This window comes from Acinonyx jubatus, unplaced genomic scaffold, assembly GCF_027475565.1.
Source record: "Acinonyx jubatus isolate Ajub_Pintada_27869175 unplaced genomic scaffold, VMU_Ajub_asm_v1.0 scaffold_20, whole genome shotgun sequence".
NCBI classification, from domain to species: Eukaryota; Metazoa; Chordata; class Mammalia; order Carnivora; family Felidae; genus Acinonyx; species Acinonyx jubatus.
The window spans coordinates 1-26,971 of record NW_026463939.1 but is presented as its reverse complement, the minus strand read 5'-3'; the positions used below and the strand labels follow the sequence as shown (position 1 = coordinate 26,971).

Genomic DNA, 26,971 nt, shown 5'->3' with positions numbered 1-26,971 from the left:
CACAGTGCAATTCTCCAGTGCTCCTGTTTCTAGAAAAGAGGTGGAGGCTGAGAGGGTGAGTTTGATTTCTGCGTGATTCCAGAAAGGGCCAAAGCTGGATTTTAAGAAACATAAAATACAAGCAAGTGGCATAAGTGACAGGGAGCCTGAGCCTCAGGTCTGGGTACGTGGCAGGTTGGCTCCTGAGTGGACTGACACCACGGGCACATGCATGTGCACACTGTCCATGTGGGTGTGGTGCTTGTGGACAGGTAAGAACAAGGCGTCCTCAGCCAGGGACGGAGGCAAAGAAAAAACCCACAGAGAGCCCCGTGGGCACCTGCAGCCTATGTCCCAAGGGCCCCTGCCTCCCTGGTGAGCCGTGTTCTCACGGCCTCACATAAGGGAGAGACAGGCCCAAGCTCAGGGCACAGCCAGAATGGAAGGCCAATAAGTCATCCTGTAAAATCGGGACTCAAATGGCTACACGTGCATTGTAGTGGTGAGCCCGGAGGAACCCCGTGCTCCGCTCCCACAGGACACAAGAATGAACCTTGGAGCCGAAAGGAGCTGAGAAAATCCCCAAACTCCTCAAGCTGAGGATTAACACCAAGTGATTGTGGACCAGCCGTTTGCAGGTGCCGAGAGGCACTCCCCTCGCAGGAGCTGGGAAGATACCAGCCGCTCTCATCCCACATGGCCACGCCCTCATGGAGGCCAAGGCCACCACCGAAAAAGACACATGTTGGGAGCTGGGCTCAAGGACCAAATGCAAAGTAACTGTGGTTGTTGTTTGGGGAAACGACAGGCAAAGGGAAAAACATCTGGAGAGAACAGAAAACTTGTGTAAATTGCATGTGTATTTGAAGAGAAACCAAATAAAACTTAGAGCTGCAGAAAATACCACTGACGTGGGGCAGCTGACTGAGGGTTTTGTAGCACACGGGTCACAGTTGGAGTTCGTGAGCTCGAAGCTGGAACTGGAGAAGTTACCTGACACTCAAAGAAGGGACGACAGGCGGAGAGCGTGACCGGAGGTGGGGCTTGGGTCTGTGGTGTGAGCGGAGTCCCCCACAAGGAGGGCTGCTCGGGGGGGCATTGTGCGAGGCAGTGGGGCTGAGGGCCCTGCACTGCAAACCCGCACACACTCGGGTCCAATGAGTCCAGGAACGGCAAATGAGACTGTAGATATGTCGTGAGCAAGCTGGCACACTCCAGAGACAAATAAAATGCGTATTTCTAAATATTTGGCGATAAAAAAGGGGAGTCCTTCCAGGGAATATCGACTAGCTACACTCATTGTAACGGGAGCTACAGCAGAGTGGAGTCCTGCCTGCAGTACAGGGGGCCATCAGCCCAGGGCTGCCCTCCTGGCTGAAGCACGTTTGAAGGTGAAAGTGAAACAGGCACTTCACACAGAAGTGAGGAATGTTAGGGAGTGAAAAATAGACCATTTTCGTAGCATTTTTAGAAAGCGATGTCCCTAGGAACAGACCTAACAAAAGACACGCCGGACTCATGGAGAAAATGATAAAACTTGCAGAGAGACGTTTTAAGGAGCCTGATGAGTGCGGACAGACACAGCTCACGGAGTGCGTGCCAGGCCTCCCAGAGAGGCCAGTGCAGGATGCCAGCTTGAAACCCTGCGTCTGAGATGTGTGTGGAACTGCAAAGGATCAAGAGTGCCAAGAGGCAGAAAAGGAGCAATTTAGGATGTCTGGCTGGGCTGCTTCCACGAAGCTTGTGAATCAAAGACAGAGTGGTGTCTGTGCAGAAATAAGCGCAGGGCCTGGTGTGGTGGCTTGCAGGGGCCGCGAGCACGTCAGTGGGCACAGGGACACTGTTTCTGGCGTGGGGCGACGGACGAGCAGGGGTGGGTAGATTGTTTCATAAACGCGGAAACATTTGGTGCCGTGTGGGAATAACACTAATGAAACCAGACCCCACCTTGTACCGTTTACACAAATTAATTCCACGTGGACTAAAGACATAATGCGTGAAGGGACAACTATACAAACTGGAAGATAATATTTGGTACTATCTTCTTTTTTTAAATTTATTTATTTATTTATTTATTTTGGGAGAGACGGAGAGTAGGGGAGGGGTAGAGAGCCAGGGAGAGAGAGAATCCCAAGCAGGCTTAGCACTGTCAGCACAGAGCCCGATGCGGGGCTCGATCCCAGGAAACCGTGAGATTTTGACCTGAAGGGAGACCCAGAGTCCGATGCTTCACAGACTGAGCCCCTCCCCCGGGCACTCCTGGTACTGTCCTTATGTCCTCATGGTGACTGAGGGTCCTTAAGCAAGATTTTCTTAAAGGCACTGTCCCTAAAGGAAGACACACAGAAATTAGATCACACCCAGATACAAAGGGAGGCTGTCAAAAATTGGGAAAATATTTGTAACACATAGCTGACAAAAATTGGTGTCCAGGACACAAAGTACTATGACACCAGCAGGAAAAACGTAGACACATGACGACTAGGCACTTCAGGGAACAGGGAACCCAGAAGACCCACAAACAAGTGCGTACCTGCTGCCATCCTCCGGGAAATGTGACTGAAAACCACATGTGGTGGGGTGAGGTCCCTGTCACATGAGCAGGTGTGAGTCTGACATCACTGAGGACTGGCACAGGTGGGCCTGGGACGTGCACGTGGCTGGTGGGCTGGGCCAGTGCTGCACCCACAACTGGTGGACAAGGCCGTCGGCACCGCCAGTCATGCCGGGTGTGGGTGGGGAAATGCCTGCCCGCTGCACCAGGAGCCATGAGCATTGCTGCTGGGTCCGAGGAGATGCCCAGTACGGGGATCCCAGCATGGGGGATAGGTGGAGGAGGGTTCCCGCTGACCCGCTGAGCAGGGCTGTGTGTGCAGACACAGATGTCCTGTGCAGAAGCAGCTGCCCTCCTGGCAAGATGTCAGGACGGACTGCACCAGGAACCTGTCCTTGGCCTTCCTTGCAGAGGGCCGGTTCTGCACCCGGGGCCAAGGACTGGGCGCGCCTTCTGCTCACCGCCCTCAGGTGCTCATGGCACTTTCTTTTGCTCTGCAGGAGCCGAGGAGCCCACACTGGCCAAATGGGCTGTCCACACACCAATGGCCTTAGACATCCGGGCTCAGGAGGCAGCCCTGGAGAAACTCAGGCTCCCGCACACACTGCCCTCCGGCAGCCAGAATGTGCCGCACATGGATGTCCCCTTGGAGAGGCAGCAGGTCTACAGCAAGGAGCCTGCCACTGTCACCACCACCAGGAAGCCTGCGGATGGGCAGGTGTGCAATGGAGAGGACATCCAGCTTCCAGGACAGATAAAAGAGGCGACTTCGGGCCAGGCATCGCCATCCAGCTAGGAAGCAGAGGGCCCGCTCGATGCTCAGGGAGAGACCAGGGTCAACCTGGATACCTCTGTCAGCACAACTTGTGTCCGCCCTGCCACGGAAGCCCCTGAGTCCAGGGCAGGTGCTCACCCCGACTCCCATGATGCCGGCAGGCGCTCCCGCCATGTTCATGATGCAGTGCAGCCCTCGACTCTATGCAGGCACCGGTGGCAGCCGATGGCCTGGCTTCCTCCAAGCAGAGTGCTGGGTCCTGCGTCCAGAGTCAAGGAAAGAAGGGACCCTGTGCACACCCTGACTTGTGCTACACGGAAAGACTTTGACCACCCCTGCGCCTCACTCCACCTGGAAGCCATACTTGAAAGGCATTCATAAGTTCCCAAACACGTCCCCATCGTGCTCCAAGATTCAGGACAGACTTGGTGTGATGTTTTCACTTGTGTTACTTAGGAATGTTGACAACTGTTATGAACCTAAGTAGCCTTTAAGGAAATTCTTCAGACTTTCTTAGAAAGTTATACGAAATAATAAAAAATAATTTCACCGGCAATAAGCTTGAAATCAGTCTTGGTAAACTTTAAATTCTTGGGTTTCAAGTGGCCTTTTCAAAGCCCCTCCTGAGTCCTGGCCAGAGTGAGGCCGAAGGGTGTGATACAGAGGAGGGGATTCTGGCTTTTTTTGTTTTTTTAAGTTTATTTATTTTGAAAGAGAGAGAGAGAGAAAGACAGCAAGCAAGGGAGGGGCAGAGAGAAGAAGAAGAAGAAGAGAGAGAGAGAATCCCAAGCAGGCCCCATGCCACCAGTACAGAGCCTGATATGGGTCTTGAACTCAGAAACAGTGAGATCATGACCTGAGCCCAAACCAAGAATCAGACGCTTAACCCACTGAACCCCCCAGGCGCCCCAGGGCTTCTGGCTTTATGGTGAACTTTTCACCGCAAGATAATTAGTGCTCTCATGAAAATGTAATTTCATTGCATCCTGGATTCATACAAAGTGAGAAAATCCTCACAACACTGGAGAACAAAAGTGAGCTGATAGGTAGGTGGTCCAGGGCCAGGGGCTCCTTTGAAACCAGGCCTTGATCCAGAAGCCAGGAACAGAGCTGGGGGCAAGGATCCGGGATGAATCCAGTCTCCGGCAAAAATAAACTGAGCTAAACTGGCCCAAGTTAAGAAGCTAGATTTTCAGAGCTTGAGATCAGTCCAGATAAGCTCACAACCAAAGATCACAAACCATCACACATGAGAGAGCCAAGAAACAGTAAAAGAGAATTCAGACCCCCAGAAACCTCAAGGACTAGAAATACGGGATATTAAGGAGGATGCACAAGATATTTTAATGTTGGGGCGCGTGGATGGCTCAGTCGGTTGGGTGACTGACTGCAGCTCAGGTCACGATCTCACAGCTCGTGAGTTCGAGCCCCACATCGGGCTCTGTGCTGACAGCTCGGAGCCTGGAGTCTGCTTCAGATTCTGTGTGTCTGTCTCTTGCCCCTCCCCTGCTCACGCTCTCTGTCTCTCAAGAATCAATGTTAAAAAAATTTTTAAAAACCAAAATATTTTAATGTGAAACAGAATGACAATAAGTAAGCAAGGAGAGGATGTTCTAAATGATCAGGAAGGTACGTAAAAAGACTGAAAAGGATTTTTAGAAATAAAAAATATACTTGTTAAAACTTGGATAAATTAAACACCAGATTAAACATAGCCAAAGAGAGAGTTCTTGAACTGGAAAGTAATCCGAAGAAGTTGTCGGAATGTGGACGCAGCCGTGAGGGCCACGTGGAGGGAGGGCTGGCAGGTGCGGAGGGCAGGTGGGCCTCAGACGCGTCCACAAAGCCCACGAGAAGGGACTTACTGTAGTGGCCGGGTCTCCCAGGACTCACAAAACACGTGCCAGTGGCTTCTTGTCCAGCCAGCTGCACAGGTGAGGAGATCTACACCTCGACCTCCTGTACGGAAGCATGGGGCACCGGAGACACTCTGACCTTAAGCACAGCCAGAGAAAAGACCACCAACAGAGGAAGAGCAGACAGACAGCAGACATTCTGGCCGTAAGGACAGAGGGAGGAAACAACTTCCACAAAGCGTGACAGAAAATAGCTGTCGACCTGGAGTCACGTACCCAGAAGTGCTACACGGAGGAAAAAGTAAAAACACATTTGTAGATGACAGAGAACTGTGCTTACTACCACCAAACACATAGTGCTGTGACTGGAGAAGGCAGAAAGGAGAGAAGTGTGCGAAGCAAACATGGACAGGAGGCATGGGGAACAGGTGCGACATTCACCCTGACCCTCTCGTGCTTCCTGTCGGCTCACCAGGTTTTCACAGAGTAAAGACACAGATTTGGACGACACAAGTAACGAGCCTGATTCACGGGATGGCTGCGGACCCCAGGCTCGCTTGTTGGGAGGTGTGTGTTCTCCCGGGGCTCGTGGACCTTTTCTAGAAACGGAGCTTGGGCTGCCCTGCCTCACCTCAGCACACTTCACCCAGGGACCCTCGGCGTGCCGCCCCCTCTGTTCCTCTGCCCCTTCACACTGTGCCGGTCTCCCGGCTGTTCCTGTCCCTTCCTGCTCACTGCCAGCAGCGTTCCCCTTGTGGTCCTTATGGTTGGGGAGCATCCAGCCTCTTGCGTCTGTGGGTTATAGTTTACGTCAAACTTGGAAACATTTGGCCGTTATTTTTCTAACACCTTTTCTGCACCCTTGTCCCAAGTATTCTCTCTGCTTTTGGGGGGACCCCAATTAAGCACACAGTAGGCTGCCTAAAGCTGTCCCACAGATCACTGACGATCCGGGTTTTCTAATTCTCTTCTTCCTGTTTCACTTTGGGTAGCTTCTGTTGCTACATTTGTTCCGTGCCTAATCTGCCATTGGCCTGTCCAGGGTATTTTCCATGTCACACACTGTAGTTTTTCAGTCCTGCTAATTCAGTCTGTGGTGCTGCTGTGACTCCCATGTCTCAACGTAACTTTCAGGCCCTGTGGAATGCAGTTAGCTGTGCTAATACCTCGTACCAGTCCTGGGTCAGTCCCAGATGACTGGTCTTGTCAACATGGATCTGATTTTCCTGCTGGTTTGCACCCCTGGTAGTGCTACATGGAATCATTATGTTCACCTTTTGGGGTGCTGAGTATTCCTGTATTTTTATGAATATTCTTGAAATTTATTCCGAGATGCAGTTAAAGAGTTTGATCTTTGTGCCTTGGTTGGGGCTAATGGTCCCCCACTAAGTTGTCTCCTTCCCCTGTTGCCTCAGTCGGCACTCCACGGATGCTGAGTCTTGAGCTCGGCCTCCGCACTTGCTGCACACGCTGGCCAGACCCAGCTGCATTCTCACGGGGCTCCTGCGGGGTTCTGGGTCCATCTTTGAGTTCTGTCACCCTGCATGGCGCTTGGAGGCTACTACCCAGGCACTTGCTGGGGACCCTGCCACTCAGGGGTCCTGTGCTTTGCTGCCTTTGCTCCATGTGAGAGAGCACACCTGATTCCTGTGACTGTGCCTCATCTGGACGCGAAAAACTGTAACAATGGGACAGATGGTACGTGCTGCTGCACAAAGGCCCATTTTCCTCTGCAAAAGCAGAAAATGCAATCATGGAAGCAGAGTCTGCTGGACCTTAAAAGGCTCAGCTGCTGTGTCCCCAGGAGGTGGAGAGGCACTGGGATGAACCCGATCCCGGAACTCTCGAGGGGAGCACTGTGTCAGAGCAGAGGGCATGGCTGCGCTAACCAGGAGGTGCGCACGCGGTCCTGTGCATGGAACGCTGCAGAGGAACTCTTGCTTAGATTAACTGGGGGCAGATCTGGACCGTACTAAGGGACAGATTTTGTTACCATGTGGAGGCCTCCTGGGAGGCTGTGGCACCTCTCTGTCCCACGGCTGCCTTCTGACAGGTTTTCATGCACATGTGGGAGTAGCTCCTTGAAGGGCTTGGATCTCAGTGGTGGCAGATTGTTTCTGTTTTCATCACCCGATAACTTGGTGGTGGACCGCGTCCTCCCAGAGGGGCAGCCAGAGAGCCACCTTGTTCACACGCCTCCTCTGGTGCACACTCCGGGCCCAGTTTTATGATTGCAAGGATAAATTCATAAGCTAAAAAAGCAAGTTTGGGGCTTCCTGGGTGGCTCAGTCAGTTGAGCATCCAACTGTTAATTTTGGCTCAGGTCATGATGTCACAATTCATGAGATCGAGCCCCGTATCGGGCTCTGCGCTGACGGTGCGGGGCCTGCTTGGGATTCTCTGTCTCCACCCCCCTCTCTCTCTTGCCCCTTCCCACCTCTCTCTCTCTCTCAAACTAAATACATTTGCATTTAAAAATAAAGCTGAAAAAGCAAGTTTCTGAAGGAAGCATCACACGCACGGGCTGTGGGCGCCAGCCCTGCCCTATGCCTCTGTGTGTCCTCGTGTCAACTACCCAACCTCTCTGAGTCCCAAGAGTTGCCTGGCAGCAGGACTGCAGTCAGGGCTGTGTGTGCTGAGGACCCCAAGGAGGACCCTGAGCTCTGTTCAATACGCTGTTGTTGCCATCTTGGGGGTGCTACTAATTTTTACACAAGGGGCCCCAAGTTTGAATTCTGACCAGGCCCCGTATGTATAGCTGGCCCTGACAGTGATGCTGTCTCCACCCTCCAGAAGCAGGGCGCCAGCCAGCGCAGCCTGAAATGTGGGGGCAGGACCTCCGCGGGCCGTGACTCTGCCCATCTGGCCCTGAGGGCTCCCCCAGCGCCCTGCCCTGAGGGTGTCCCCATCTCCCGAGGCCTTGCCTCTCCTTCCCAGGGAAAATGCTCCTTGAACATTTATGCTCCTGAAACCTGGTGCCCACCTCTGTTGGCAGATTACCCTGTGTCTATGTCAGAGCTCTAACAGGTCTTGCAAAATGGATTCAATGGTCACCTTTGGCCGATACGACAGCGGGAACATAGTGTGCAATGTTTTTCTTTCTTCCTCTTGCATCATTAGTAGTGATGTCCAGGAGAAAGCAGTGCTCAGGCCTGAGTGGGATGCAGCGAAGACACTGTCCAGCTCCGACCTGAACAAACAGAACCCTGAGTCTCAACGAACAGACCTCTAGACGGTCGCCCATCTTCTACCAGTTTGTAGCGGAAGTAGAAACTAGAGGGTTGAAAGGAGGCATGTGGAACCCAGGACCTCTGTGGGGCTGGGGTGGGGCTGAGCCCCTAGGGCTGCCTGTCCCTGGCTCCCAAAATGTCAGGAAAAGCACGTCCTCCCCACCGTGGCCTAGTGGTCTGAGTCAGAGCCTGCACCATAGCCCCCTCTCTGGTTGGTGAGCTGCCTGTGCAGGCTCTGAGCAGGCTGGAATCTCTGAGGTGAGCCCCAAAGCTGCATCCCACCTGCAGAGTCTGGCACTTGTGATTCATGGGGCTCTGAGAGCAGGGCAGAGTCTGGAGGGGGTGTATGTGTGTGCGTGTGTGTGTGTGTGGGGGGGGGGGTCTCTGCAGCTGGGAGAGTTAAGGACAGAGCCTGGGTGGGGGCGGGGGTCTGGTGCCAGATGGACCAAGGACAGAGACTGGGTGGGCATGTGGGTGGGGGTTCTGCAGCCAGGAGGGGAGGGCAGAACCTGGGATAGTGGTTCCTTGGCGAGGTCCAAGGGAGCCACAGCAATGAAACTGGAAGAAGGGTCACACCCCGCCCCCCGACCGGCCTTCTCTTCTGGAGGGTGTCCTGCAGGACAGACAGGGAGACCCTTACCCCAAGCCCCAGCACTAAGCAAGTGGGGCCAGCCTGGAGAGGAAGGGCAGCAGGCCTCAGCCAGAAAAGAGCAGGAGACATTGGAAGATTTCCGGATCTGCGTGCGCAGGTAGGCAGGACGGGCCCACCTCGAGCGCAGGAAGAAAAGGGTCTCCTGGCTGCGCTGGGAATGCAGCCGCGGCTTGTCCCTGGGAGGGCGGCCCTGGCTGCGCCGGGGCCCAGCATGGCCTGACCGCACCCAGGCGCGGCTGCACGTTCCGGCTGCTCCCAGTCTCCGGGACGAGGCCCATTCCCCGCCGGCCCTCCCTGCGCCCCCTCCGTGAGGTCCCAGCCCGCACCCCCGACCCCGACCCCACTCCACATTGGGCCTCCTCGTTGGCCCGAGTCTCCGCGGAGAGGCCAGCGCCCCGCCGTCCCCCCGCCCCTCCCGGAGGCCCGTCTGCTCGCGTGCTGTCTGCCGTGGGGATGCGGGCGAGCCTCCCGAGGTCCCGGAGGGCCAGGTGCGGCCGCCCCTAGCCCACCGCCCCGGGCTCCCCTCCTTTGCGGGGTTCCCACGCCCCTGCGCCGCGCCGGCCTTGTAAGGCAGAGCCGCGCTGCCACCTGCCTCCGTGCACCCCGCGCGTTCCCCGGGCCAGGAGGGGCCGGGAGTGTGGCAGGGCCGCGGGCGGGCCAATGAGCGCGTGGGGCGTGGCGGGCCAATGAGCGCGCGGTGCGTGGCGGGTCATCGGGGCGCGCGGTGCGGAGCTGGCGAGCCCGGGGCGGCGGGGGTGCGGGAGCTCGCCGGACACCCGGTCGCCCGCGGCCGAGTCGCGGAGGCGCTCGCTGCAGTGGTCGCATCTCCGAGGTAAGCGTCCGCAGAGCTCGGTCGGGGCGCTGGACGCAGGACCACCCACTCCGCCCGGGCCCGCCGCGCCTGCCACCTGCGCCCGCCAGGCCCCCTCCTGGCTGCGGCCCCCTGCGTCCCTGCGCCCCCATCCCAGGCCCTGGGCTGCCCGGCGGTCGGTGCTGCGCGCCGAGGCCCCCGGGGGCTGCGTCGGGGGCGTGGGTCCGGGGGCGCGAGGGGCGCGAGCGGGGGCGACCACGCCGCAAGGGACAGGTGGTTGGTGCGTCGGCCCCGGATGAGGCGCTGAGGCCTGTCTGGGCGGCAGCGCTTCACGCGAGGAAGCCGCGTACCCCCCCCCCCCCGCCCCCCTCTGCCGGCAGCCCCTTTCCCCGCCGCCGCCGCCGCCGCTGCCGCCTCCCCACGTCCCGCTACGCGGAAGCCCGGGCCTGGGGTGGTCGCCGCCGGCAAGACCGAAGGGAATTAGGGCTTAGAGGGTGTGTAATGAAGCCAGTGCCCTGCAGCCCCAATTCCGGGAGACCCGGGGCCACGCAGAGAGCCCAGAGTGAGCGTGGTCCCTTGACAAAGACCGCGCCGCCCCCTCGGGGTCCTAGGCCCCTCTCTGGTCCTATTTGCTTCACCATTATCATGCCAGGTGACAGTGTCTGCCGCTCACTGTGCGACTCCAGCAGCCTCCACGGAGGGTGACACATTCACTTATCGCCTGTGAGCATAGAACCTGGCAGTCAGGATGAAGAGATCCGCTGCCAGTAGGTTTGCTCACACACCTCTGGGGAGCAGTGCCCCACCTGTGCAGCAGGACCAGAGAAACCCTTTATTCTGCGGTTTCAGTTACACAAATGCAGCCTTGAAATGAGCTGGGGCGAAAATCCATTCCTGCCACTCTGCTCATGACTATTTCGACAGGCGTTTGGTGTCTCTGAAGATGAGACACCGTTTAGGGTAAGCTGACAGTGTGGCCATCTATCTGCGTATTTAGTGGTTAATTTACCTGGCATTTTTTGGATACCGGCAGGGTCTCGGCAGGGTCTCGGGGACGCTGGATAAAGGACCCAGCTCCCATGTCCCACTCTGCAGGCCTGTCCTGACTCCCCATGGCCAGCCTCTCAGGGAGGACCCAATGGAGGTGGGGGGGGGGGCGGGGGGAGCTCTGCACAATCCAGGGCAGCCCCGCACTCCTAGGAGGTGATTGGTAAAGGCCAACCTGGATCCTGAGTGCCCTTGGGACCACAGAGGTTTGGCGTGATGGGGAGAGAGCTTGGAACAAGCAGGAAATGGGGGTGGGGCAGCGAGACAGCGGTTTGACTGATGCCTTAATTAAGCTGGATTCTGTGACCCTGTCTCTGGTACCAGCCACTCTTCCCATCACATGGTCCAAATTACAGGGCTCCTCGAGGGTTCTGGGGGAAGGGGTGCTGGTGAATTTGTCTGCAAATTGCCTGCGGTAGGAGGGTATGTGCATTCTCCTGGCGGAAGGGTCTGCCGCTTTCCTGATTTCCAGAGGGTTCCATGAGTGAGAAAGGTACTATAACTTAAGTGCTACATTAGAAAATCCCTCTCCGTGAGTACGGAAGGATGAAGTGATGGAGATCATGGGAAGCTCTCTTGGCTGTATTCTTATCTCCCTGGTGCTGTTTGGCTCCTCTTCCCGAATCCTTTGAAGTCTCAGTAAATAACTGTTGTAAAAGTGTATACAAGGTTATAAATACTCATGGTGGAAAATGTGTAAATCACAGGAGAATTTAAAGAAAATTAAATCACTCATCACTGCTTGAGGATGCAGAGAAGGCTTTTAGCAGCCAGAGGGTCCTCAGGGCCGCAGAGTGCTCCAGGCAGGAGAGACTGAGAATGAAAAGCTTCCTCTGGGAGAGGCTGCGCTGCCTGGAAGCCAGGCCTATTTATAGCTGGTGATGTTGCTGGTGAGGCAGGAGGAGCATGTCTGGGGATCTTGGGACCACAAGGCAAGGGCCCTGCTGCACCTTGAAGTGTCAGGTCCTCTCTGGGCTCAGCGTGGCTCCAGCTGGAGGGCGGTGGGGGCGGGGCGGTGTGCCCCTGAGCCCACAGACCCTGGACCTGGCAGACACTTGCCTGTGTGTAAGCAGCAGCCTTACCTCAAGGGGGTGGGGGGATGGAGCGCACCTGCACCTGGGGCTCAGACGTGGTCTCCAGCCTTTCTGGGTGAGGACAGAGCCCTGGTGTCTGCCCTCAGCAGTGCGTCTTCAGGGGGACCCTTTGCAGCAGCGGAGAGTGCGGGGTGCGGGGTTGGCCCTGCTGGGGCCTCGGGTGAGGGTGCGGCCCTGTGTGAGCCCCAGGAGTGGCCTGTGGGGGGGGGGCTGCTCCTCCCTCCTCCCCACCTCTCATCTGATGTGGGGTGTCAGTCTGCTTCCAAGCTCCTTATTCCCTGGAACTGTGCAACAGCACAGGACGGCCGTCAGCCGGGAGGTGTAATTTAGCGTTCAAACACAGGACCTTCTTGGTGAAGAGTCTAAAGTCTTGCATAGAGTGTAAGGCAGTGACAGTTTTCTGCCTTCCCCGCCTTCACCCCCAGCCCTTGCTTCTCTCAGCAGGGGGACCTGCCAGCCGGTCCTGGGAGGAGCACGTTCACACCGACTTTTTCTTGTTTTTAATGAGGTTTGTGGTGAGGAATGATGGATTCTTACCTTTGCTCAAGCCTAGATGTTAAAACCACCTGGAGCCTTTTCCACTCCTCCTGCTGCCTCTGTGGTGGGGCGCACCCATGTGTCCCCAGCGTATGTCCCTGTGTGTCCCCACGTGTCCCTGCATGTCTCCAGCATGTCCCCAGGGTGCCTGTGTCTCTGGTTCTCTTGGCATAAGTGCAGTGCCCCCGCGTGGGCTCCGTGTGACCTCCGGCCCTGAGCCACGTTTCCCCAGATCTCTCCCTGTCACACCTGTGTGACTGCATGTCTGCTGAGCACCTGCCAGGTGGGAAGCCCCACTGCACTGGGGACAATACCCAGCAGCCGGTGCCCCCGGGTGACCTCGTGCAGTCCCCACATGCCCCGCTGTCTCACCTGCACAGGAGGGCGGGGGGGGGGGGTGGGGGGCGCCAGGTGGGCAGGGTGTGGGGCGTGCGGTGCAGGTGTGGGTCTGGGCCCAGAACCGACGTTAAGTCAGGTTAAGTCAGGTGCTCCTCGAGTGTGCCTGCGGCCCTGCGTCACAAGCTGTCTGTAGAAAGCCCACCCACACCCTCCTTCTCCATCCAGGTGTACGCACTTCGTGCACTCACTGACCCTCGACCCTGCTCCCGTCATTTAATACCGTAGGACAGACTGTCCCCAAACCAGGGCTTTAAGATAGTGACCCCATTTGCTTTTTGCTCATGACTCTGCCACCCAGCAGGGCTTGGCACGGACAGTGGTCCCCACGCCCTGACCTCAGCTAGGGGTTTGCTGGCCAGACAGGACCACCCAAGGCTGCCCTGCTTAGTTGAGTCTGGGTTGAGTGGCTGGCACGAGGCTCCCCTGTCTCTGTGTGGGGTCTCTCCAGAACGTTTGCCTGTCCCCTGAGGGAACAGGGGAGCCTGGTTCTTTGTCATTTGGCTGTGTCCCATGGTCCGGCCAGCTGGAAGGGCCCCTGGCTTGAGGGGCAGGAGCTGGTGGGTGGGAGACGCCTAGGGTCTCCCTAGGGTGGCCCCCTTCTCGGTGCTTCGGAGGACCAGTTGTGGCAGCCCCTGGGGCCCCTGGCCCTGTGCCCCTTGGCCTTTGACGGCCCCTGGCCTGCTCCCTCAGGACTCGCTGCACCCTTTCCCTGGCAGCAGGTCGCACGTCTGTGGGTGGACGGCCCCCTCGGCCGCGCGGCCCGCTGCACCCTGGTTCTGATTCCTGCTGCTTGGTCAGTTGTTCCCCGTGTCCTCGGGGTCTGAGGCCCCATTCTCCTGACGCCCTGCAGGCCCTGCCCCACTGGGCCTTCCACCCTGGCAGGGGCCCCTGCCTGCTTCTCTGGACTTGCTGCCTTTTTCTCATTGAGTTGTAGGGTCCTTTGCAGGTTCTGGAGACAAGCCCATATTTGTATCTTCTCCTACCCCGTGGCTTCCCTTTTCTCTCCATCGGTGATATTTTTTGATGAACAGAAGTTCTTGATTTCAGCCTGGTGCCATCCTAGAATTGTTTCCTTTAAGGGCAGTGATTTTTGAGGCTTGTGCAGTGGATCTTTCTCTATCCCCAGGACGTCAGATACCCTCAGCCCTCACCTTCGTGAGGATTTTGCCTTTCCTACTTCAGTCCTCGGAGCGCCTGAAGGGTGGTGTCGATGCCCCGTCTCCCCTGCGTCTGCCATTTACTGAAAATATGCTCCTCCCTTTTTTCCGCAGGGCCACCTTGTCACACACGTGTGCACATGTGTTTGGGCTCTGGCGTCCCTCCCATTGTTGATTCTGTCCCATTGGTGCTGTCTTTGCTTCCAGACCTTTCTCTCGAGTCTCCATGCCCGTGGAGCAAATCTTGTCCTTTTAAAATCACTGTGTATTCACAGCCCTTCTCCCACGTATGTCAGCTCAGTGCATCTGGATACTAGACACAAAAGTTGTCGGAGTTTTTATCTAGATTAGGTTAAGACTGGTTGAATTTAGGGACAGCTGACATCTTTCTGTATGTAGATTCCAACCCATGTTCATAACGGCATCATTTAGGCCTTTCGTTTCCTTCAGTGGCCGAGTTTTCTGTGTTGACTGTGCGTCCTCTGTGAGCAGTGTTCCTAGGAACTTGTATTTCTTCATATTTTAAATGTTGCATTTCTAAATGCTTTTTACTGTGCGTCTTTGCTGTTATGCAGAAATGAAATGGCCTTTTGTGTGTTGACCACGTATCCAGAAACACCACTAGACTCACTTATTGATGCTAATAATCGTCCTGGGATCCCTTTGGGTTTGGTGTGTGCACAACCCTAGAAACTGCAGATGATGAGTTTTTTTCCCTAACAATTTTTATATCTTCATTTCCTTTTCTTGCCTTACTGTACTGACATGGGGAATACAGTACTTGCCCAACTTAAAAACAAACGCTTTCAATATTTCAAGTGTGGCGGCATTTTTCAGTTTTTTTCAGGTGGCCCTTTTTCTCAGAATAAGGAGTTTCCTCTTTTTTCGATTTACTAAGAATTCGCATGATGCATAGATGCTGACTTCTGTCAGATGCTCTCCCTGCGTTTATGACGGTGGCATTAGTATGACGGGATTCTGTTGGTTAATGTTTTGTTTAGGATTGTGAAGGACAGTTTTTGTATCCATGGGCAGCTCCTCAGGTCTGCCTGCGGTGTGGAGTGACTCTGGCTCCCACCGAGGCCGGGACCTGGCTGCCTTGCCCCTGCAGCAGGGCTGTGTAGGACCCGCCCCCTCCCCCCCACCCCCACACTTGTCATTGGGTTCAGGGCCGCCGGGCAAATCAGACCTCGCCTTGATATCTTCAGCTTGATGACACCTGCAAAGACCCTTTCTCCAAACAAGGTCACGTTCACAGTTCTGGGGGTTAGGATGTGGCCGTTCCTTTCTCGGGGCCACCTTTCAGCCCACTCCACTTGCCCTCAGGCTGCCTGCAGGCGCTGACAGAGACCCCTGGCCGTGCACTTGTGGGGCCAGGCGCTGGGTGACTGAGCGGCTAGAAGTTTCTACCTGTGTCCTCATCCAACCCGTAGGGCACCACCTGCCCGGGGACATCTGTCTGGGAGCCTCAAGTCTCCCTCCGGTTCAGCCCACCAAGACCAGAGTGTAAAGTGTGGGAAACGCGGCACCCGCACCCTCAGGGCTTCAGTGTTTTCTGTGTCATGGCTGGGACTTGTGGGCAGAGCATCTTAGGACAGGTCTTAGAGAACCTGTGGCCCAGACGGTGAGCCACGGGCTAGTGTGGGCCTGGGTAGCCATCTCGGAGCCAGGGGGCCCCAGAGGGCCCAGGTGGGCTAAGCCCCCTTCTCCTCTGTCCCTGCTGGTAACCCGGGGCCACCCTCCCATGCCACCCTGCTCTCCTTGGTTCTGAGGCCCTCTTTCGGGATTGGGGGTGTGCCGTGGTGCCCTTTGGGGCTGCCCCTTGGCCCCCACAGCCTTCATTTTCTGAGATCCACATGCAGACATGGTCTCCTTCACACTCCTGGTGAGCTGTGGCTTTGGATTCTCTATGAAACTCTCTGAGGGAAGCGGGTCCCCCCGAAATCCCTGGCTTCGTGGTGAGAGGAGAATGTCCCACTGTTAAGGGGCTGGGGAGAGCCACCCAGAGGTCCTCAAGGGGTAGGTGGGGTTTGAAGATGCCCTGCCTTCCTCAGTCTCCCTTACTGGAAAGGCTTCTGCCCCACAAGGTCACCTTTTGGAGAGCACACAGCTTGTCCTGGCCCCCCTGTGCTGGCTGCCCAGCCCCCAGCCCCGTCCCTCCCGGCCCCCAAGCCCCGTCCAGCCTGGCCCCCCTGTGCTGGCTGCCCCTAAGCCTGACCCACCAGCTGGGCAGCAGCTCCCCAGGTCAGAGGCTGGGGCTCCCAAGGCAACCTTGCTGCGGGACAGTGCAGGACAGGTCCATGGCCCCGGGATGTTCGGGGACACAGACAAGACACGAGCTTGGTGCTCTGCTCGTGTTTTTCCATTGGAGAGAACTCAGTTTGGTCTTCTGACTGGGAACACACGATGGCCTGGCCTCAGGGCCTGGACAACCTGGCCCCGGGGGACCTGTCGGGGCCAGTGGCCTCAGGCTACGGGATCTGGGACCTGAGCCGTATCCTGCTCACACAGCCCAGGTCACGCCAGCTCTCTCACTGGGGCTGTGTCCTGTGGAGGGTGGGATTCCTGGCTGCCCCAGTGTTTCTCGGGAATGCGCAACTCAGAAAGCCTGCTTTGTCTGCCCGGGAGGCTCTCACCGCTTGGAGCGGCCCTCAGCGGGGACGAGTGCCTTTGTTCCCCCAGGGGCAGCAGCCAGGGCGATGCACCTCTAGACCCTGATGCCGGGGCCTGAGCCTCCAGGTGGGCTCAGAAGGTGGAGAGCAGGGAGGCAAGCCGCGTGAAGTGTTCTGGAAAGGGCCAGCCCGGGGGCCTCGGTGCCTCTGCCCACCGCATCCCACAGGGTCTGCCTGGAAGCCTCAGAGGGGCAAGGAGCGTGTCTCTTGTTGTCGTTCTCTTCTGTCTGCGCCTTTTGTTCGCCGTCTCCGCGTTGTCGCTGAGAGTCTGGTGGCATCCGGTAACGTGCCTCCCACGGCCTCCTCGTGGTTTCCTTGGCTCAGCCCCCATCCCCAGCTGCGCTCCTGGCCGCCCATGAGGTCTGAGCAGGATCCCGCTTTATGCTTGTGTGGCCAGGTCCCTCGAGGGTTCTGGCACAGAAATGGGGTCTCGGTCTGGACCCTGGGCCCCGGCGTCCCGTCGGTGGGCCCAGCGACCATCCCCGGGGCTTCAGCACCTAGAGCTGTCGCTGGCCTGGGCCCAGGTGTCAAGATCCGGGAGACGTGGGAGTGAACAGCAGGGACACTGAGCAGGGGCTCAGGGAGAGCCAGAGTGGCTTCCAGGAGCTTCCCTGTGATGCGCCCGCCCCCAGGAGCCCTATCCCCCTACAGGGCCTGTGGTGTCCCTCAGGGGCCCAGAGCCCGGTTCTCAATTCCACTTGCAACACAGTGTGTCCCGTGCAGACTCCGCTGCACCCAGAGGGGCTGGCTCTGTGCCTTTAGCGGAAGAGGTTAAGGCAAGAACCCTGAACAAGATCCTGCCTTTCGTGGGCGGGCACTTCTGGGAGCCAAGGGGCTTGGCGGGGCGAGCAGCCCCCACACAGGCCCGCAGGCCTGTGTCCCTGCCCCTGCACGCAAATAGGGAATTCTCCAGGGAACGCTCTAGGTTCCAAGGCTTCGGGACACTCCAGCCCTGTTATTTTGCAAAGAATATCCGCCTCTTCTGGTTTTGTGGCTGCAGGGTGTCCCCGAGGAGGACACCGGTTCCCCCTGTTTCGGGGGCCTGGACGCACACCGCACCCCAGCAGCACGGGGAGGCCAGCTCAGGACACCGGGGTGCCAGCTGGGCAGGACCTGGCTCCTTCAGGGACACCAACGTGGAGTTCCAGGAGTCAGGACAGAGCCCGGGAGTGTGCTGGGGCACTTGGGGTCACACTGGTGGGCTCCCCCCCCCTCAGAGCGGGGGCCCAGGGGCAGGTGGGCGGGAGGAGGGGCTGGCGTTTCTCAGACAGGGTCTCTGGGAGGCTGCTCACCTCCAGGCCAGAGGTTCCCGGGGAGATGGGGCCAGAGGAGGGGCTCATGCAGCCCCCAGGAAGAGTGGCAGAAGCCAGCAGCATGTGGAGGACTGGGGGACAGGGGTCTGGGTGAGCTCTGGCTTCCCTGCGGCCTGTCCAGATTCCCAGACACAGGCGTCCTGCCGGCCCCCACCTTACCCCACTCTGCACGCCATCCCTGGTCTCTGATTCAAGTGTAAGTGCAGCTCTTCCACAGAGCCTGCTCACAGACACCTGCTCCTGCTCACAGACACACCTGCTTCTGTTGCAGGAACATCACTAACAGGGAATTCCAGGTCAGGGAATTCCTGGTCAGGAATTCTGTGTGCTGATGTCCGTGTGGCAGCTGACAGTGGTCTGTCGGGGTCTGTCCTGTGTCACCTTTTCTGTAAGTTTCGCTTTAGGCAGTCGAGGCTTAAGGAGGTTGCCAGGGAGAGTCCTTCTGAATTGGGGCCCGACTCATTTTGGAAATAGGGGCCTTGGCCTGGTGCCTCTTTGGGGCCTCGATGGCTCCCGGGGGGTGGGGGCCGAGGAGACCGCATGGCGTCTGAGAGACAGCCTTTCCCGGTGGCGGGGCGATCCCTGTCTGGCACACACTGGGGCTCAGGCCCATCCAGGTCTGTATGGGGCCCGCTGGCCCCTCCCCCCCTCTGGTCCCCATTCCACCTTGGCAGGGCCTCTCGAGGCCCTTCTTTGAAAATGCAAATCCAGTAACACAGTCTCCCACACCCAGTGTGGGTGTTTATCAGCTCCCTGCTCCTGACGCTTCTGGCCCAGGGGGATGGCTCACGTGAGACCTGGGTGCTTCCTCCCCCTCCTCACTTCCTCCCCACCCCTGGCCCCTCCGCTGCTCACTTCCTCCCCACCCCCCTGCGCTCACTTCCTCCCCACCCCCCTGCGCTCGCTTCCTCCCCCTCCTCACTTCCTCCCCACCCCCCTGCACTTACTTCCTCCCCCTCCTCACTTCCTCCCCACCCCCCAGCACTCGCTTCCCTCCCCCTCACTCACTTCCTCCCCCACTCCCCACCCCTGCACTCACTTCCTCCCCCTCACTTCCTCCCCACCCCCCTGCACTCCTTCCCCCTCCTCACTTCCTCCCCACCCCCCTGCACTCCTTCCCCCTCCTCACTTCCTCCCCACCCCCCTGCACTCACTTCCTCCCCCTCTTCACTTCCTCCCCACCCCCCTGCACTCACTTCTTCCCCCTCCTCACTTCCTCCCCACCCCCCTGCACTCACTTCTTCCCCCTCCTCACTTCCTCCCCACCCCCCTGCACTCACTTCCTCCCCCTCCTCACTTCCCACCCCCTGCACTCACTTCCCCCCTCCTCACTTCCCCCCCTCCCCACCCTGATTCTTACACATCCCCAAACAGTCTGGGTTTTTTTCAGGAAAGCAGGTGAGGGCAAGGAGAGAGACTCAAGGGTTTCACAGAGAGTGGGGGGTCGTGGGGGTGTAGGGAACTCTTGGGGCGGTCCTGAGCTGGGGGAAGTCCTCACATGGAGGGAGTGGGCAGGGCATTCGGACCGCCAGGTCTCTGGCCAGCCAGAGTGATCCCTGGGCATCCCTGGTCGTACCTGGTCACACGTGAGGGGCCTCCACCCCCACTGTGTGCTGATTTGTGCAAGGTAAGGGCTCTCCTCGGGTGACCAGGAGACCCGTGCCCGCAGGTCCGGGCTGCCATCGTCGGCACAGACAGGCCTCTCTCGACAGCTCGGTATTCCAGGAAGCCTCTGCTAGAGCTCTCGGGCTTTTACAAACTAATCGTGTCATTATCTCGTCATATAGCACGTGGATTTATCAAAGGATGGGAAAGGACACGCAGAACGCCTGTGACTCCTCCTCCCTCCGCCCTAAGAAGCTCCTTTTTCAGACAGAGAAATGGGGTCAGCGATAACACTGGAAGTAACTGGGTGTCACCCGGCCTCTGCTGTGGGTCCCTCTGAGGGCAGGCACTGCCAAGGCAGGCGCCGGGTTCCTGTCCCTGGGTGGGCCTGCGGGAGCCTAGAGGGTCTGCTCCCTGTGCATCCACAGGGGGCCGCCTGGAGGAGAGGGCATGGGTGGCCTCGAGAGCCGTCAGTCCAGACCTGCACCGGCTTTGCTGACCAGGTGGGCATGGGTGACCCCGGCCTCAGGTGCCCGTCCTGGCTTCCTCTGGGCCAGCCAGGGCCCCCAGCCCAGACTGGGAGGGGACGCTCACTGAACTGAGGACTCACCACATGCTTGCCGCTCAGGACTCTTCGTGTGCCCTGGGGGCACTCTGCTCTTGCCGAGGCCCCTGGGGCACGGACGGCCACCCACTGCTCCCCTGGGAAGCGACTTCTGGGGGCTCGGTCACACACCTCGGTGGGGCTTGGACACCTCAGGCTCCTGTCTGGGCCACTGGCCGTGACACAGGGAGGGGGGCCCCACAGGGACCCACCGGCCTTGGGGATCAGGTGCCCCATGAAGGCAGAGACCCGTGGATAGGGCAGGGCAGCCTCCGCTGGGCTCCTGATGAGGGGCCCCACATGTGGTCCCCACCCTGGGGCCACGTCTGCCACACTCCCACTCCCGCCATGTGCCTGCAGTAGGTCCGCAGCCCACGGTTCTGGGTCTCCCTCCCCATCACTGGCAGGTCCCTTGGGAGGATATCGTTCTGGAGATGTGGCCCAGGAAGGAGACAATGACACAGTGGCCAGTAGGGGAGTGACAGGAGGGGCGCCGAGCCCACAGGAGGCCGGATTGGGCGCTTCCCCGTGGACTTTGTTTGGGGACAGCCCTCATCCAACCACTGGGCGCCTGGCGGGGGCCAGCGCTGGGAGGGGCAGAGTGCCTGGCAGTAGCTTGATGCCCGAGGGGCCTGCCCCATCCTGGGTGCCCACTGTGACATGGGCGGCCAGCCTCCTGCCCTACGCATGGCTCTGTAGAAGCGTGGTGACCCCTTTCTCCCCTTCCTCTTCTAGCAACATGGCTGACAGCAAGGCCAAGGCCGCCAAGGCCGCCAACAAGACACCCCCCAAGTCCCCAGGGGACTCCGCAAAGGACAGAGCGGCCAAGAGGCTGTCACTGGAGACAGAAGGTGCCGGCGAAGGGGCGGCCGCTGCGGCCCCAGAGCTCAGCGCCCTGGAGGAGGCTTTCCGGCGCTTTGCCGTGCACGGGGACACCAGGGCCACCGGGCGGGAGATGCATGGCAAGAACTGGTCGAAGCTGTGCAAGGATTGCCAGGTCATCGATGGGAAGAATGTGACCGTCACTGACGTGGACATCGTCTTCAGCAAAATCAAGTAAGTGCCCCCCAGGCCTCGCACTCAGGACTCCCGGTGGGCGTTGTGTTCAGCTGGCAGTGAGGGGGTGGGATGTGCCAGTGCCCCTGACCCGTCCCTTCTCCGGATAAGATGCCCAGGATTTGGCCGGGGCTGGCGGGGGTCCCTGGAGCTGGCGGCAGAGCTGAGAAGCCTGCCCCTCGGGCGTGACAGGTGCCTCGCACCCTCGAGCCTGGGGCGGTGTTCACACCCGAACTCTGATGCAGCGTCGCCGCGGACTCGGTGGCTGTGAGCAGTGAGCCCGTGTGCTTCCTGCACGCGTGCGCGTGTCCTTCCTCCTGGATGCTGGAGAGAGCGTCAGGCGTGGTTACGTGCCTTCCCCGTCCCTCTGGGCGCTTCTGCGGCCCGAGGACACCCTCCCCCGCCTCCCGCCCTCCAAACCTGAGGACCCACCCGAGAAATGTCACAGCGCGCCCAAGGCTGCCTGGCGTCTAGCGATCTCGGTGTCGGTCACACTTGTGGGAAAATAGCTTCTTTCTGACACGTGTCCATCTCAGTTGCTGTGATGCCTTAGCTGCACGTCCCCGTGACCTGGGCACGTTTCCTGGGACGGCCCTGTGCCCTCCCTGTACATTCAGCGGTGGATGGTTTCCTCCCTGTGTGTCCCCAGCGGCTGTGACTCCGTGTCACCAGACATGGTGTGTCTATCCAGGGAGGTCTGCCTGCTTTCCTGGGCAAACACTGGTGCCTGTCCTCACAGTGACCACCGACCAAGGGGGCAGCCTTCTCCTCCAGAGCTGGGAGGTTGCAGGAGGGTAGAGCTGCCCCACGAGAAAACCAACCCTTAGGACCCAGATCACTCACCAGGTGGAGGGGACTTGGTGCCAGAGGAGGAACCAGTCAGAATTCAGGGTCCGGGCAGAGGCCCCAAGGAGACCACAGCTGAGGGAAAGGGATTCTAGTGAGCACTCCACTCCCAAGGCCCAGGGTCAGAGGGGAAGGGGTGCAGGGGGGATGAGGAGGTAAAGGTGGGGTGCAGGGGGAGGAGGAGGAGGGAAAGGTGGGGTGCAGGGGGAGGAGGAGAAGGTGAAGGCGGGGGGAGGAGGAGGAGGGGAAGGCGGGCTGCAGGGGGAGGAGGAGGAGGGGAAGGTGCGGTGCAGGGGGAGGAGGAGAAGGTGAAGGCAGGGTACAGGGGGAGGAGGAGAAGGTGAAAGCAGGGTGCAGGGGGAGGAGAAGGAGAAGGCAGGGTGCAGGGGGAGGAGGAGGAGAGGAAGGCGGGGTGCAGGGGGAGGAGGAGAGGGGGAAGGTGGGGTGCAGGGGGAGGAGGAGAGGGGGAAGGTGGGGTGCAGGGGGAGGAGGAGGAGGAGAAGGCAGGGTGCAGGGGGAGGAGGAGGAGGGGAAGGCGGGGTGCCGGGGGAGGAGGAGGAGGGGAAGGCGGGGTGCAGGGGGAGGAGGAGAAGGTGAAAGGGGGTGCAGGGGGAGGAGAAGGAGTAGGCAGGGTGCAGGGGGAGGAGGAGGAGGGGAAGGCAGGGTGCAGGGGGAGGAGGAGGAGGGGAAGGTGGGGTGCAGGGCGGGAGGTGCTCTGTGGTTGGTTTGGGGTCCCAGGTAGACATTCCATCACCAGGGCCAGGTGACGCCCTGGGAGCCCCGGAGATGTTCTGCCGACACTGTGGGCCAGAACCCCCAGAGGCCCGGTGTCCCCGCCCCTCCGCCCGCTGACCTGCGCAGTGTCTGTGGGGCAGGGCCCCGGGCGGAGGGCAGGTGCGCACTCCAGACCTCCTGGGTCCCTCATCGGCTCCCTGGTCTGTAGAGCCCTGGTGCCTGAGGACCCTGGTCCCCGAACCTGGACCGCTCTCCAGCAGACGGACCGCTCCTCTGACTGGGTGTCCACACGGCATCGTCTGGGCCCAAACGTCCATTCTGTCGCCTGTGCCCCCCCACCCCCCGGGCCCGCACCTCCCACCTGTGGAGGCTGAGGAGATAGCCCGGTGGAGGAGCCGGTGTGGACAAATGAGCCCCCCCCCCCCGCCCCCGCTCACCTCTGTTGCTCTGATCTGTGCCCCCTTCTGCCCCCACCCTGTCTGCCCACCCCCCCTGTGCCTGGCTGGGCGCTCTGGTCCCACCCTCCTCCACGCGTCTTGGACTTCAGTGTCCGTGTGGGGTTCGGCTGCGTGGGACCTCCCCTCTGGGGTGTGCTGGGTCTTCTGGTCACTTTGTCACACTGACCTCTGCCTGAGCCTCGGGGCTGACCCCTGCCCGTTGCCACCCTGCTCGCAGACCTGCTGGACCCTGACTTGTGCCCCGGGGCTGACCCCTGACTTGCCACCCTGCTCGCAGACCTGCTGGACCCGTCCCACCTCCTCACAGAGGCCCAGCCCACCTGAACCCCCACGCACCTGGGGCGCGGGTTCCCGCCCTCTCTTGCTGTGTCCTTGGGGCATCTTCTAGTCCCTCCTGGGCTACAAGCTGCCCCCTGGAGATGAAAAGCTGTGCGCTCCTCAGCTGGGTCTGCCTGATCCCCAGGGTCACCCCCACAGAGCAGGGGCCAGACTCTGGGAGCCTCTGGGAAGTGTGGCCTCAGGGTCAAGGACATTCCCAAGAGGGGCAGGGGCGGGCCACCTCGGCCCAGAAGGTGCTAAAGTGTTCCTACTTGGCGTCCACCAGGGAGGGGGCCGGGGAGGGGCCGCATCTTGGTTCTTTCCCCCGTGTCTCCGGGTTGGGGGCTTCAGGACCTTTGGGGACCAGGGAGCCACACGGAGCCTGCCTCTACCCACTGCCCAGGATGGCAGTCTGGCAGCTGGCAGGGACCAGCCCTCTGTGTCCCCACCTGGGGGTCTGCACGTTTGCCGTCCCTGTGGCCCCCAGGGTTGTGACCAAGGGGACTGATACCTGACTCTGGAGATGCTATCATCACCAGGGACCGGGTTCCAGCCCGAGGTGCTGTGTCCTCTGCCGAGGGGGTGGGGTGGGGGGGGTGCTGGCCTGCTCTCCTTGCTAAGAAACACGAGCCAGATCTGTGGTGTGGTTCCCGTGGACGGTTGCCACGGCCAGCCAGTCTCGGGCATGTGGTGCCACTGTTGGCCGACCCCCAGGGCCAGACGGGAGCCCGTGGCTGCCTCCGAAGGTGTCTCTAGCACTCGTTCAGCGGTTCAGCGGTGCAGCCGTGCTCCGGCACCCCAAGCGGGAGGGACAGGAGGGCAGCCGTGTTTACCGTGTGCTCACACTGCTGGGGTGGGGGCAGCAGGAGCCCCAGGGGGCCCACGTGTCCTGAGCTGGGGGGCAGGGACCCCGATGAGGCCCAGCATGGCCCCCATTTCTCCCCTGGGCGTGTCTTCAGGCCTTCAGCACTGACCTTGGGAAACCACACGCATCCAGGAGACATGGGCAGGCCCGGGAGCAGAGGAACCTCAGAGCCGTGTCCCTCGGGGAGGGTTTCAACAGGGCGGGGAAGGCACAGCCGGTAACACGCCAGGGGTCCCACACCCTCGGCGCCGGCCCAGATGTCGAACTGTCCGGATGGGTGATGGCAGCCCTCCCTTCCGTCACCTTTCATTCCTGTCACAGAAAGTTGCCTCCACGCTACTGCGCACAGGCATTTGCACACGTATGCACACACGCACTCACAGCCCACACTCGTGTGCACAGAAGCACATACACGCACACGGCTCCCAGGACGCATGTGTGCACGTACGCAGGCATGTGTGCTCACAGGTAGAACTCAGGCTCTCCACACCCCCGGGGGTGGGGAGGTGGCTCACTCCGAGGATGGGTGCCCTCCTGCGTGCAGGAGGCGTGGGCAGCCCGCCACCCAGGGAGTGGGACGCGGGCCCTGGTGTGAGCACCCGCAAGGGAACCCCATCTGGTTGCAGTCCCCGTCCCAGGAGGCAGAGCGTCAGCTGCTCAGAAGCTTGGGGCCAAGGCTCGGCCCCCGGCCCCTGGGCACAGAGGGCTCCACATCGCAGAGCCCAGGGCTCCCTGGGACCCCTGGCGTCTCTGCCCCGGCTCGCATCGGCGGGGGGGGGGGGGGGGCGGGGGGGGGGGAGTCGTCTGATGGGTGGGCAGTGGGGGGCCCCAGCCCAGCAAGGGGTTGTGGTCACAACACAGTCACACGGGCCTGTGGTGGCCACTGGGGCCCCTACAAGGGGGCAGGTGTGGGCAGGGCCCGTGCCCGGGTAGGCTTGCTGGTCATCTTGGAAGGGTGTGGCAGGGGCATCGTGCCTTGTCCCCGGAAGGGGAGGGGGATGGTGTCCTGGGCGGGGTCGTGGGGTCCCAAGGGAAGGCTGCAGGGTTAGAGGACGCTGGGAGGTCCCGAAGAGACCGTCTGGATCTGCTTTTATTTGGCCTTGTGACGAGGGTGGTCTTGGGCGGGACGTGCACGTCCTGATCGATGGGGTCTGGGGTCACACTTGTTCCAGGTGGCAGCCGTGGCAGAAGCGTCCTCGCCTCGTGGGAGCCACGGATGCGGAGCCACAGCCGCTGACTGGTGGAGGAGATCCCGCTCTGTTTGCAGGCGGTTGCCATGGCTCTGCGGGCGGTGGCGCCAGCCCGGGTATCTGCAGGCTTTGTTTAGGTCCTGTTGCCACGGCAGCGCTTGTTTGTTTTGATGTTACTATGTGTTAAATTTTAAACAAATTTCTCGCAGCTCCACTCCAGGTCTCGATTGAACGCTATTGTTACCAAGACAAAGCCTTCTGGCACCCTCTCCGCCCCGAGGGGCAGACCTCGGTGGGTCTCAAATACTAATTAATCCAGACTCTGTGTGCTATCCAGCACGAATAGCACCCTGACAGCCCCACGGGGGGAGCCTGGACGACAGCGTCCCCTCAGTCTGGCCTGTGTGCTCGCGTGGGGTGCAGGTGGAGGGCCCGGCCTGAGGGGGGCAGAGGGCGGCCTCCTGGCCCATGCATGCGCCTATTTTGGGGTTGCTGCGTGTTCAGAGTGAGGGACCATGTTTCCTGCAACATGATGCTGGTGTCTGGGTCTCAGGTTAGGAAGAAGCACCTTGCTGGGGCTCCCTGGGGCCTGTTGGCCACTGACCGGCTCCATTCTTGCCACACACCCTGTGGCCCCAGCCAGGACGTGGCCACGGCCCGGACATGGTGGGATTTGTCCGAGGCAGGAAGCGGGAATAACAGAGCTGAGCCTTCTCCACAGAACACAGTCCAGATGCTGCCCGCCGCCGGTCCAGCACGATTGTGGGGCGGGGGCATCCACGGGAGGTCCGGGTGAGGTTGGCAGGGCTCCGTGCGTGCGGACACATCCCAGAGACACCAGGGACAGGGGCTCCCCTGTGCTGGGTCTGCCCAGGGCCCACACTCTCCAGGCAGGGGGCAAGTGAGCGTGGGCATTTGGGGTCAGTGGCGGGGTCAGGATGGCCATGTGGCTGAGGCCTTCTCTGTGGGGGCCCTCTCCTGGCCTGAGGCCATGCAGGGCCTCCACGGTGGGCAGCCTGGTGTGTCTGGAATTGGGGAGTTGCTGACACTTGGCCCCTTGCTGGGTTGATATGGATGCTGGGTCTTAGCACACCTTTTGTCCTTTTAAGGTGACCTTCCCCAAATGCTCAGAAATGGTTTCAGTGACCTCAGTGGGTCTGTTTCATAGCCCATCCCCTGCCATAGCCACGATGGCAATTAGGGGTCCAGGTTGTGGGC

At 59.8% G+C, this 26,971-nt stretch overlaps 2 protein-coding genes across 13 annotated transcripts in view; both read left to right on the top strand.

Annotated features, from left to right (window-relative positions):
* Positions 1-3,461, top strand: part of LOC106989708 (probable palmitoyltransferase ZDHHC11B) — a 99,502-nt gene extending 96,041 nt beyond the window's left edge. For all 12 annotated transcript variants that reach the window (XM_053213896.1, XM_053213895.1, XM_053213903.1 and 9 more), the window contains one exon: positions 3,034-3,461. In XM_053213896.1, coding sequence (XP_053069871.1) covers positions 3,034-3,329 — 296 coding nt within the window. In that variant the 3' untranslated portion in view covers positions 3,330-3,461. The remainder of the gene's footprint in view (positions 1-3,033) is intronic.
* Positions 3,462-9,766: 6,305 nt separating this feature from the next.
* Positions 9,767-21,867, top strand: LOC128313731 (tubulin polymerization-promoting protein-like). The gene is made up of 2 exons (XM_053213906.1): positions 9,767-9,878; positions 21,021-21,867. Exon 2 carries the CDS (start codon positions 21,025-21,027, stop codon positions 21,343-21,345), a length of 321 nt encoding a protein of 106 aa, XP_053069881.1. The 5' UTR covers positions 9,767-9,878; positions 21,021-21,024; the 3' UTR covers positions 21,346-21,867.
* Positions 21,868-26,971: the final 5,104 nt, after the last annotated feature.

Excerpts from the sequence above, each read along its gene's own strand:
- LOC128313731 (XM_053213906.1), top strand. The coding sequence starts at position 21,025 with ATGGCTGACAGCAAGGCCAAGGCCGCCAAGGCCGCCAACAAGACACCC.